At 54.9% G+C, this 12,077-nt stretch overlaps 1 protein-coding gene across 1 annotated transcript; it reads right to left on the bottom strand.

The window, feature by feature from the left end:
* Positions 1-1,257: 1,257 nt before the first annotated feature.
* LOC136021849 (coiled-coil domain-containing protein 183-like) lies at positions 1,258-5,695 on the bottom strand. The gene is made up of 12 exons (XM_065694509.1): positions 5,594-5,695; positions 5,059-5,220; positions 4,831-4,935; positions 4,529-4,651; positions 4,017-4,145; positions 3,816-3,876; positions 3,635-3,735; positions 3,119-3,348; positions 2,658-2,817; positions 2,398-2,517; positions 2,053-2,149; positions 1,258-1,453 (listed from the first exon to the last, which is right to left on the bottom strand). Exons 1-12 carry the CDS (start codon positions 5,693-5,695, stop codon positions 1,344-1,346), a joined length of 1,500 nt encoding a protein of 499 aa, XP_065550581.1. The 3' UTR covers positions 1,258-1,343.
* Between the last annotated feature and the right edge of the window lie 6,382 nt (positions 5,696-12,077).

The following is a 12,077-nucleotide window of genomic DNA, read 5'->3' as shown; positions in this document are numbered from 1 at the left end:
GGGAGAACCTGCCTCATCCCACATCTTACCCTCACAGCTTGCAGCACCCCAACATAGATCCCCATGCTAGTGGCCTTCCCTGCGACTCCTCTCTAAGAACAGCCAATAGAGCCTCTGAGCCCAGGCTGACTCATTTAGCCTGGTTCTCCTTCCCCCTGGAGGACAAAACCCTGTGCTGATGCTCTGATGATAGTCTCAGCCTGTGCCCACCCTTCATTGTGCTTCATTCCGTGTGATTTTGATCACATATTTGAAACCAAAAACCCCCAAACCCACTCAAGCCCAGCCTTCCAATGGCACAGAGATTTCTACATTGCAAGTGCTCCAATGCAAACTCTCTCGTGGCCTATTTTAGGTTTTTTGCCAGCACTGGCACTGGCTGCAGAGATTGCAGACTATGGAGCCTTTGCCATTAATTGCAGTGGAAGGAAATAAAGGTTTCTTAGGGCAGAAAAGGAAAACTCTCCCCTCCTCCCCTGAGCTGTGCCACACAAGGAAACCCCAAATGGCAGCAGCCCTTCCTTCAATTTTCTGTATTTATTCTTTTATTCCTTATATTATTCATAGAATCCTAGAATGGAACAGAAGAGACCTTAAAGCTCATCCAGCTCCATCCCCTGCCATGGGCAGGGACCCCTTCCCCTGGAGCAGCTTGCTCTAAGCCCCTGTGTCCAACCTGGCCTTGAGCACTGCCAGGGATGGGGCAGCCACAGCTTCTCTGAGCACCCTGTGCCAGCACCTCAGCACCCTCACAGGGAAGAGCTTCTGCCTAAGAGCTCATCTCAGTCTCCCCTCTGGCAGGTTAAAGCCCTATTTTCAATGCTGGAGAGCCCCATGCAGCCCCAGCTCTTTTTCCAGGATTTGGGGTGAGCCCCAGATTGGCACTCCCCAACAGGGCGCTCCTGCCCCATGGTCTCTGTGCAGTGGTGGCAGTGCCCCGCCATGCCCCATTCAGCTCCCCTGCCCCACTGCAGGGATGCCCCATACAGCTCAGGGATCACTGTGGCAGGAAGATACCTGCTGCTGCTTTCCTGAGGTACCCCATGGTTCATTGTTTCTTCCTAAATCCAGAAACCAGTGTACTGCCATTGGTTTCTTCTGCTTGCCTCTTGTACATCTTTGCCACTTGTCACATCCCCAACACTGCCTCCCCCCAGGGCCGGGTGCAGCAGCAGCAGTCAGGTTGGGCCCGATGTGTTCTGAGTGAAAGAAGGCACCTGGGACCCCCTGTTTCAGCTCTACCACAAGCATGGGAGGAAGGAAAAGAATCTGCTCTATTACATCGAAGAGGAAAAGGGTACAAGGGGTGGGCTGGGGCATCCCCAGCTCTCAGGGAGCAAGCACTACTTCCTCTTGCTTTTCTTCTTCCTTTCAATCAGCCGCAGCCCTTGCTTCTTGATGTCTTCTCTGCTGAGGACAAGGCCGCTCTGGTTGTCCCCAAAATCAGAATCGTCTGCAGGAGAGAGCAGAGAAGCGGGCTGGGGAGGGTCTGCGGGGCTGCCTCTGCTGTGCCTGTGTCCCCAGGAGGAGCCAGCACAGTTTGGAGGGCTGCTGGCATCGTGGAGAGCCCTCAGGACAGGCACTGCCGATTGGCTGTGCCACACCAGCAGCCCAGGGGGACCTGCAGGACCTGCTGGGGCCTCTCTCGACCCTGCTGGGGCTTCCCACAAAGGCCTGGGTCCTGCTGTGTTAAGCAAAGGTGGTAAGGGACCAGAAGCTCCCACAGGAGGAGGCCACTGGCAGAGCCAAGCACTGCCTGTGAAGAATATTCGCAGCCCAGTGATTTTGAAGACGACGAGGGTCTCCCCGCTTGCCCCACAGCATCCCTCCTTGCTCCTGCGGTGGTTCTACGCTCCCCAGCCCACCGCCTGCCTTCGCTCTCCCACATCCACACATAAAAGCAGCACCATGCTCAAAGCCCTGGAGACAGCCGAGGTCAGCCCCAGCGCCTGGAGCAACTCCTGGGTTGGGCTCTGCTGGGACACTGGGAGGTGGGCAAGGAGGCCCAGAAATGCCTGGCGCAGTTGCTGTGGGATGTGTCCCCTTTCCTACCTTGGACCCTCATGCACACGTCCTCCAAGGAAACCTTCTGGTTCTGCGGCTCGTTCATGAGGGTTTTCTCCAGCAACTGTCTGACCTTCACAAAAGTCTGTGAAAGAGACGCTGTGTTCATAGCTGAAGGGGAGGCGGGTGTTCCAGCCAAAGGGGTGCCCAAGCTCCATGTACCCCTGGTAGGGAACAGCCCACAGAGCCCAGGGCCACTGGGGCCTGAGCTGCTCCGTGGCTCCTCCCTCGAGCACCTCCATCCTCCAGCTGGGAGGACGGCTTGGGCTGGGCCACCCGGGAAAGCCTGTGTGGGTCCCCAGAGACCACAGCAGGGATGGAGCCCCCGGGCACCTCATCATCCTCGCTGTGGCTGCAGGGGGACAGGTGAGCCACCCGCTGCACCAGGTACTGCAGCTTCTGCTCACACTGCTGGAGCTTCTCGTGCGCTCCCACGGCCTTGACAGAATGCTCCTGGAGTCAGAGAGAGAACAGCCTCGGTGGGGAAAGCGAGCCCCTCGGGGTGATGGCTGCTGCACCGAGCGTCACCACACGGTGCCGTTGCAGCACCGAGCAGAGCCTGGGCTGTGCTCAGCCCGGCCTTGTGCGGGTACCTGGCCAGGCACGGTGATGCCCCGCAGACGGCCCCAGAGGCTGTCGAGTCCGTTTGCAAACTCCAGCAGCGTCTCCTGGCTCCTCAGCAGCTGCGCTCGCCTCTCTGCCAGCCGAGCCTCCTCCCACTGCAGCCTCGTCCTCAGCTCCTCCTCCAGCCCCCTGGAGCCAAGCACGGTCACATCCATACAAGTGCACAGGGGTGCAGACGCCCCAGAGCTCTTGCAAAAGCTGCTGCCCACGTTCTCCCCTGCCCCAAGCGCAGAGCAGAGGTGCTGCCTGCAGCTCAACCCCGTGCTGCTGCTGGGCCCACTTCCCGTGCCAGGCAAGGAGCAAGGCTCCTCTTTGGGTGCTCTGCCAGCGCCAGAGCTGGGGCAGCACTCTGCTCAGAAACCCTCCCAGTGCGGGAGGGGTGGGCAGCCGCAGGGTGACAAAGGAAGGGGTGCCCTGTTGGGACGCCTGCCATGCACATGCCCCCCTGCCCCCAGGGCTGGTGGCCCCTTTGGCATGGCTGTCCGAAGCCCAGCAGCACCTGCTTGTGTCTGCGGGCTGGCGAAACTTCAGCTCATCCCGCTGCATCTCCAGCTCCTTCAGTGCCTTCTTCAGCTCCTGCTGCTTCTCCTGGCGCCCTCTGAGGTACTGTTCGAGTGCCGCCAGGGACTTCTGCTGTGCCAGGAGCCTGCCGGGGACGTCCTGGCCGGGGGAGAGCACATGGACTCAGCCCAGGCCACTCCTGCAGGGTACAGGATCTGGGCCGCGGTCCTGGGGAGGTTTCTGCACCAGGAACCACAGGAACCGCTGCAAGTTCATGTCGTGGAGCACAGCAGTTCTGTCCCTGCCTGCACAAGAGGGGCCCTGGGGGGCTCTGGGGACAGAGGAGGGCAGATAACCCTGCAATGGACCAAGGTGAGCAGACAAGGCTCAGCTCCCCGGGGCTGGAGCAGCCCCAGCTTCTACCAGAGATGGGTTTTCAGCTCACCCAGAGGCAGGAGCACTGCACCGCAGCCTTGGCCTTCTCCATCTTCTCCGTCAGCCAGGCGTCACGCTCCAGCCGGGACTTGGTGGCCTCCGGTTTGGCAGCTGGGGTGGAAAGGTTGTGGCAGGGAAGGATGCCTGCGGCTGCGCCCGCATCCCCCCCCTGCACCCTGACAGGCACTCACCCACCAGCGGGTCCTGGTCGGGCAGGCTCAGCAAGTCCCTGGCGACGTCATGCCTGGCTTGCTGCAAGGATGTTCATCGTCAACCCTGAGCTGCTGGCACCCTGGGGGAGCTGGCCCTGCAGCCCCTCGCCCACGGGAGGCTGGGCACTGATGCCCGCCCTATGCCTGCAACCCTGCCTGGGCCAGGTCCCCCCAGCTCACCGCTTTCAGAAGCCTTTCTTCTGCTTCCTTGAGCCAGCGTCTGTCTACGGGCACTTTCCGAGCAGCCAGGGTGCGGGCCCTGAGCTCTCTCTCGGCATGGAACTGGGCTTCCATCCTGGCCTTGTGCTCCTGGACCAGAGCAGAGCAGAAAAGAAGTGGCTCCCAAAGCTACAATGGGCCTCTGTGGGCTTCTAACATGGGCATGGCCAGCACCAAGAATGCCACCCCCTACCCCGAGTAAACAGCCCCGGAAGGAAACTGAGCAAGGACAGCTAGAGAATGGAGAATGCCACCTTCCCCATGGCCAGTGCTTCAGGCAGCTGTCCCCAGCTCAGGGCAGCCTGGCCCAAGAGCCAGACATGGAAGGAGCTAGGGAGGCATCTGGGTGCTGTGGGGAAGCCAAGCTCAGTCTTGCTTTTCCTCGAAGGAAGACTCAGCAGCCTGGGCACCTGGTGCCACCTGTGGGCTCTGGAGGGCAGGAAAGCACCCTGAGGTGCACTGGACCGTCTCACCTTGGCTACACGAGCAGCTCTGAGACCATGCGAGGCCCTGAGCTCCATGTCTTCCACCTCCCCGTGCTGCAGCTCGGCCGTCTCACTCAGCACGTCCAGGTGCAGAGGCAGGTGGGCCAGCTCCTGGGACATGGGGAGCCACAGCCCACTGAGTCCCAGGGGTGCCCTGTGCTGGGACAGAAGATGGGGGGGAGCAGGAGGAGCTCCTGCAGGAGGGTGTCCCACCAGCACAGCCCCTTGGGCACTTCAGGGCCTTTGCAGGGGGAGCGGCTGAGACCATGGCGCAGTGAGGATGAGCTCACCTTCCTCAGGGCATCCCGCACCGCCACGTACAGGGCAGTCACCTTCTGCCCAGCGTGGACTTTTGTCTGCGTCTTCTCAATGCTGCTCTCCAGCGTACGAACCACCTGGGGCAGAGATGGTTGGGGACAAGGGGTGAGCCCATGTGCTGAGACGGGCACCCACCCAGGGCTGCAGGGTAGACTGAACCCCGCCATGGGTGCCTTCACCCCAGCAAGGGGCCCTGGGACCTGTGCCTGGTGCTGCTTCTCGTCCATCCGCACATCCTGCAGCTGCTGCAGCCGCCTCTGCAGCTGCTCCTTGGCCCGGCTCCGCTGCTTCACCTGGTACAGCAGCATGTTGCACGTGTTCACCCGGCCATAGATTTCGGCCCGCAGCTTCTCCTGGGCCACCTGCATGGGATGTGAGCATTTGCCAGGCTGGAGACAGGGCTCGCTGGGCACCCACGGGAGAAGGGGTCCTGCCTGCAAAACTCTTTGCAAGGCACAGCTGGTGATGCTGGAACCTAGTCACTCCCTTGGCGGGACAGGAGCTCTGCTGCGGCAAAGGACCCGCTCAGGGAGCTAATGGAGGACACTGATGGGTCCTGCAGTGCAAAGGGTCCCACAGGACCACTCATGAACACCCTGTGTCTCACTGCACGAGCCCTGTGGGGCTGTCCTGGTGCTGGCACCAGGTCCCTGTTCCCTACAACCGGTTCTTCTGAGCATCCCCTGAACCCCAGCCAGCTGAAAGCAGCCTGTGCCTGCTAGACTCTGCTATTACCTCCACCGTCTTACTGGCCAAAGCATTGCACAAGGGCTGCTCCGCTCCGCAAGCCTCAGAGAGGGTGAGCTCATGCTGTGGACAGAAGAACAGAGAGCACATCACTGCCAGCCTGGGGATGGTCCCAGCCTCCTGCTCTCCTGCTGCCCTGCTCTTCCTGCTCCCGGAGAGGACCAGTGGAGAAGCTGGCTCTGCAGCTCCAGCAGAGCCACAGTCACGGAGTCAGCAAATGGGACCTGCTGGTACCTTCCGCACACGGCCCAGGACATGGGTGTCCTCCTGCACCGCTTCTCGCAGCTGGGGAAGCAGCTCCCAGTTCTGATTTAACTTTTCTTCCTCTGACTTGGAGTAAAACGTCCTCGCTAGCCCTGCAGGACATTGAGGGGCTGTTGGTACCGTGCAGGATGATGTGGGGACCAAAAGCCCCCTACTTGGCCCAGTCCATAATGCAAAGCCAGCGGGGCAGCACCTTGCAGGGCTATGCTGGCCCGCATCTCACGGATGCGCTTGCTGAGGTTTGGCTTCTGGCCCAGCATGATGCTGCTCCTGCTGCCTTGGCTCTCCAGCCCCACTGTGTATGTAGCAGCCACTGCAGTTCTACTGCCTGCTGCAACGCTCACGGAGCTGTGGCCAAGCCAATGGAGCCTTGGGACCTATGTCATCATAATTGTCACAGGGCTGTAACCACAACACGGAGCTGAGCTCCCTGCGCCCTGGCAACTGTTGCTGGGCTGTAACCACAGCAACGGAGCAAGAGCAGCCTGCTGCTGCCCAGACATGTCCCTCTGGAAATGTCAGTTAACCGGTCAGGAAACAGCCACGCAGGGAGTTGTGCTCTTGTTGACATGTGCAAGAACCAACCAGCTCTCCATACTGGTATTTATTTTGATGCTCACCGTATGCTCTTGCTCACTTACAAACGGGACAAGAAACGCAAGCACACCCAGTTGCTTGTTGGTCAATAGCATCAAGTTCCCGCCACCAGAGAGTTGCAGAAAAAGACTTTTAGGGAAATGGCCTTCGCAGCACCAAGCTCGTACATCAGCTGAGATCAAGTTTCTGTAACACGGGATCTTTAGCCTGCAGCCATCCTGTTGTGCTAAGGGGATTGAACATTGAAAACAAAGAAATACGGGATTGTCAAATACCCTCTGAGGCTCTCACTCAGCATCTGCTTTGCAGATTTATAAATGGCGTGTTAGTGCTAGTAGCCAGTGACAAGCTAAATACCAACGTGATCATCTCTCCAGTGCTTCATCAAGCCTGCATGAAGAGATGGCCATTTGAAAGACAAGCAGGGGAGGGTTTGTACACCCAAGGAATCTCCCCAGTCTGGCCATGCATGCAGAGATCTCCACATTGAGGCCGTGTCCACGTGCCAAATACAGGAATTATGCCCCTAAACGTTCCTAGGCAAAATTTAAACACATAGATTACCCTGGGGGCAAGAGGAAGCATTTTAAATCGGATAAAGTGGTTCATGAATCTCCATTTCACTTTCCCTCAGTAAAACTCAGTCTCGACAACGGCAGGGCCAGAGCATTTGCCAGGCTGGAGGCAGGGCTTGCTAGGCACCCATGGGAGAAAGGGTCCTGCCTGCAGAACTCTTTGCCAAGGCAGAGCTGGTGATGCTGGCACCTGGTCACTCCCTTGGCGGGACAGGAGCTCTGCTGCGGCAAAGGTCCCGCTCAGGGAGCTAACGGAGGACACTGATGGGTCCTGCAGTGCAAAGGGTCCCACAGGACCACTCATGAACACCCTGTGTCTCACTGCACGAGCCCTGTGGGGCTGTCCTGGTGCTGGCACCAGGTCCCTGTTCCCTACAACCGGTCCTTCTGAGCATCCCCTGAACCTCAGCCCACTGCGAGCAGCCTGCGCCCGCTGGACTCTGCTATTACCTCCACCGTCTTACTGGCCAAAGCAATGCCCAAGGGCTGCTCCACTCTGGAAGCCTCACAGATGGTGAGCTCATGTTGTGGGCAGAGGAAGAGCAGAGAGCACATCACTGCCAGCCTGGGGATGGTCCCAGCCTCCTGCTGCAATGCACTTCCTGCTCCTGGAGAGGACCAGTGGAGAAGCTGGATCTGGAGGTCCAGCACCAGTCACGAAGACAGCAAATGGGACCTGCTGGTACCTTCCAGACGAGGCTCAGGACATGGACATCCTTCCACACCACCTCTTGCAGCTGGGGCAGCAGCTCTTGGTTCTGTTGGAGCTTTTCTTCCTGTGACTTGGTGTAAAACTTCCTTGCTGGAACATCAATACCGCAAACTGCACACCTCCTGCTTGGCCACTGCCACCCACAGGTGCTACCTCTCTGCTGCAGGGAACTGGTTCATTAATCACCAATTCCTGAGCTCTCTGAGGGAGCCCAAGAGAGCGGGGGATCCCTCCAAGCCCCACCAGAAACAGGGCAAGCACAACTGCAGGGAATATACTTGGACGCACACCTAAACACACCACTAGCACCCTCCAGGAAGCTGCCACATTATTTCCGATAGCAAGAGCAGCCTGTTGCTGCCCAGACATGTCCCTTTGGAAATAGTTACTAAGTCAGGAAACTGCTGTGCAGTGAGTTACACCCTTTTTGACACGGGCTAGAACAAACCAGCTCTCAATACTGATACTTATTTTGATGCTCACCATATGCTCTTGCTCACCTACAAATGGGATAAGAAATGCAAGCACATCCAGTTGCTTGTTGGTCAATAGCATCAAGTTCCCACTACTAGAGAGTTGTAGGAAAGACTTTTAGGGAAATGGCCTTCGCAGCACCAAGCTCGTACATCAGCTGAGATCAAGTTTCTGTAACACGGGATCTTTAGCCTGCAGCCATCCTGTTGTGCTAAGGGGGTTGAACATTAGTGCTAGTAGCCAGTGACAAGCTAAATACCAACGTGATCATCTCCAGTGCTTCATCAAGCCTGCATGAAAGACAAGCAGGGAAGGGTTTGTACACCCAAGGAATCTCACCAGTCTGGCCATGCTTTTAGAGATCTTGATGTTGAGGCTGTGTTCACTTGGCAAATACAGGAATTATGCCCTAAACTTTCCTAGGCAAAATTTAAACATATAGATTACCTTGGGGGCAACAGAAAGCATTTTAAATCATATAAAGCAGTTCATGAATCTCCATTTCACTGTCCCTGTCCTGAGTTCAGAAGTAGCAGTTGTTTTTCTCCTTCTTAGTAACTGGTGCAGTGCTGTGTTTTTGACTTTCAGCCTTGGAACAGTGCTGATCACACCAATGTGTTTAGTTGTTGCTCAGTAATGTTTAGTCTGACCAAGGACTTTCTAAGTCTCATGCTCTGCCAGGGAGGAGGGGAAGCCGGGAGGAAGCAGAGACAGGACACCTGACCCAAACTAGCCAAAGAGGTATTCCATACCACAGCATGTCATGGCAGTATATAAAAACCTGGAAGGGTGGGATCACTGCTCGGTCGTGCTGGGTATCAGTCTGCAGGTGGTGAGCAGTTGTATTCTTTTCCCTTGTTATTTCCCTTATCATTATTATTATTGGTGGTAGCAGCAGTGGTTTGTGCTATACCTTAGTTACTGGACTGCTCTTGTCTCAATCCGCAGGAGATACATTATTTTTATTCTCCTCCCCATCCCTCTGGGATCCGGGGGAAAAAGGTAGGGAGTGAGCAAGCAGCTGCGTGGTTCTGGGTTGCCGGCTGGGTTTAAACCATGGCAGTTCTTTTTGGCGCCCAACATGGGGTCCGAAGGGTTGAGATAATGACAGATCTGACTGGAGTGTGGCTAATTGTGTTTGTGATAAGCATTCATTGTTTTGGATTGTCACTCATCACAATACTGATTTATTGCCTTCCATGTTGTTGCTCTTGATCTCGGGGTTTCAGCATGTCGTGCCTTACTTACAGCCGGTATTTGCTGTGTTAGTGTTTATCGGCTGGGGGCCTTGGGCTAAGGTTCTTGTTTCACTGTACTTTATGGTAATGACTCGTAATACAATAGAATCATTGATCATGAAACTTATCTGATGTTCCTAGTGTTGTCACCTCCTCTATACTTTATATAATATATGATATATCATAGAAGTGTTCAGCAATTACACATCTTTTTTTCCTCCTTGGGTGGTCAACCTGTGAAGGAGACATTCCCTTACCTTCCCAGCACCCCTAACAGACCATTTACAGCATCATTTGAGATTTGTGAAGGTTTTGAATGGCCTTTGGGTAACCTTGAGTCTTGCCTGCTGATTGTGATAGGGATCAGCATGTTGGCATGCATACAGAGTGTGTTTTGCCCACGACCATTTCATCTGATTTCAAGAGTCAAGCAGAGTCAGGTTTGGGCCTTGTCTGGGGTTAAACGACGATATAGGAGGACCAAGAGATTTTCCCCGAGGCTGGACAGTCCTGAGTGGCAGGGAGTGTGGGATAATATGGGGAAGTATCTAGGCCAGTGAGCCCCTCCAGTGCTTTGGAACTTCACCACTGAACAAGTGCGAAATCCAGAAAAATTAGTAAAGTACTTAAATGAGGTGTGCTGTCATCGTGGTCATACCAGAGAGGGACAGATCATGGCAATGTGCTGGGGCTTGGCCTATGCTTACAAAGCCATGTTCAACACTATCCAGCACCTTCAAAAGGAAAAGAATGTCTTTGGATCTGGTGGCAAAGCAACAGACAACTCAGCTACTCCAATTCTAAATACAGCAGCTACACCAACCCTAGTGAAAAGTACAGTAGCTACTCAAACTCTGACTACAACAGATAACACAGCTACTTCAACTCCAAGTACAGCAACTGCACTAACCCCAGTGACAAGTACAGCAGCTGCTCAAACTCCAATCACAACGAACAGCACAGCTAACCCAATTCCAAGCACATCAGCTACACCAACCCCAATGACAAGTACAGCAACTACCCAAACCCTGACAACAGATACTGCAGCCACTCCAACCACAGTGATAATCACTGTGGCTAAACCAGAGGACCAATTCATGCCAATATCTGTTGTACTCAAGGGGAAAAGCAAAAAAGAGGCAAGAAAAATGAAGCAAGATGAAGAAACAATGCAATTACTACCTGGGACAACATCTGATCAGGAGTTATTAGTATGTGAATCAGAGGAAGAAGAAGAGGTGACTTCTCGACCTCGGCCCTCAACAGAGCTATAGAATATGCAAAAAGATTTTACACGTCAACCAGGGGAGCACACCGTCACCTGGTTGCTCTGATGCTGGGACAATGGGGCCGATGGTCACAAACTAGAAGGTAGGGAAGCCAAGGAGCTGGGATCACTTGCTAGGGAAGGCAGAGTTAACAAAGCAATTGCAAAAGAGAAACAGTCCCTCAGCCTTTGGAGGCGGCTCTTGGCAGCTGTGAAAGAAAGGTTTCCATGCAAGGATGATGTTATGAGTCGTTTGGCCAAGAGGACTACTCTAGAGAAAGGCATCCAGTCTCTGAGGGAATTAGCCATTGTAGAGATGATCTGCCACAGGCCGGATGCTGGGAAAGGACCCATAGATCCAGATGAAGTCAAATGTACACGACCCATACGGCAGAAATTTACATGGAATGCACCATCATCATATGCCCACTCATCGGCGGCAACAACCTGGAATAACATAGCGCCAACAACAGTGGATGAAATGATTCATAAACTCTGAGAGTTCGAAGACAATCTCACCCCTTCCATCATTTCAGCTGTGGAAAAACTGTTCCAGGACCTCAAACAATTGAGAGATGATCTATCTGATCTATCCAGCTCCTCATGTGTACCAACACGTTTCAGCTATTAACAAAAGGCGTCCTACTGCTTGATAGAGAAGATACAGGAAGTATATGCCACGGGCCACCCTGTGGTTTTATCCGTGGGATCACGGAGAAGACATGACGAAGTGGGATGGAAAACCTATCTCAGCTCTGGAGGAATGGGTGCATAAATTGAATCATAGAATCGTAGAATAGTTAGGATTGGAAAGGACCTCAAGATCATCTAGTTCCAACACCCCTGCAATAGGCAGGGACACCTCACACTAAACCATCCAGCCTAGCCTTGAACACTGCCAGGGATGGAACACTCACAACCTCCCTGGGCAACCCATTCCAGTGCCTCGCCACCCTAACAGGAAAGGATTTCCTCCTTAGATCCAATCTAAACTTCCCCTGTTTAAGTTTTAACCCGTTACCCCTTGTCTTGTCACTACAGTCCCTGATGAAGAGTCCCTCCCCAGCATCCCTATAGGCCCCCTTCAGATACTGGAAGGCTGCTATGAGGTCTCCACGCAGCCTTCCGTTCTCCAGGCTAAACAGCCCCAACTTCCTCAGCCTGTCTTCATACAGGAGGTGCTCCACTCCCCTGATCATCCTCAGGGCCCTCCTCTGGACTTGTTCCAACAGTTCCATGTCTTTTTTATGTTGAGGACACCAGAACTGCACACAATACTCCAGGTGAGGTCTCACAAGAGCAGAGTAGAGGGGCAGGATCACCTCTTCTTTCGACCTGCTGTTAG

The sequence above is a fragment of the Lathamus discolor genome, chromosome 14 (assembly GCF_037157495.1).
Source record: "Lathamus discolor isolate bLatDis1 chromosome 14, bLatDis1.hap1, whole genome shotgun sequence".
Taxonomy (NCBI): domain Eukaryota; kingdom Metazoa; phylum Chordata; class Aves; order Psittaciformes; family Psittacidae; genus Lathamus; species Lathamus discolor.
This window is presented reverse-complemented; position numbering and strand designations above follow the sequence as displayed.

Excerpts from the sequence above, each read along its gene's own strand:
- LOC136021849 (XM_065694509.1), bottom strand. The coding sequence starts at position 5,695 with ATGTGCTCTCTGTTCTTCTGTCCACAGCATGAGCTCACCCTCTCTGAG. Across the intron at positions 3,349-3,634 it reads TGCAGTGCTCCTGCCTCTGG|GACGTCCCCGGCAGGCTCCT; the intron begins GTGAGCTGAAAA and ends TCCCCCGGCCAG. Across the intron at positions 2,818-3,118 it reads GGCAGGGGGGCATGTGCATG|GGGGCTGGAGGAGGAGCTGA; the intron begins GCAGGCGTCCCA and ends GCTTGGCTCCAG.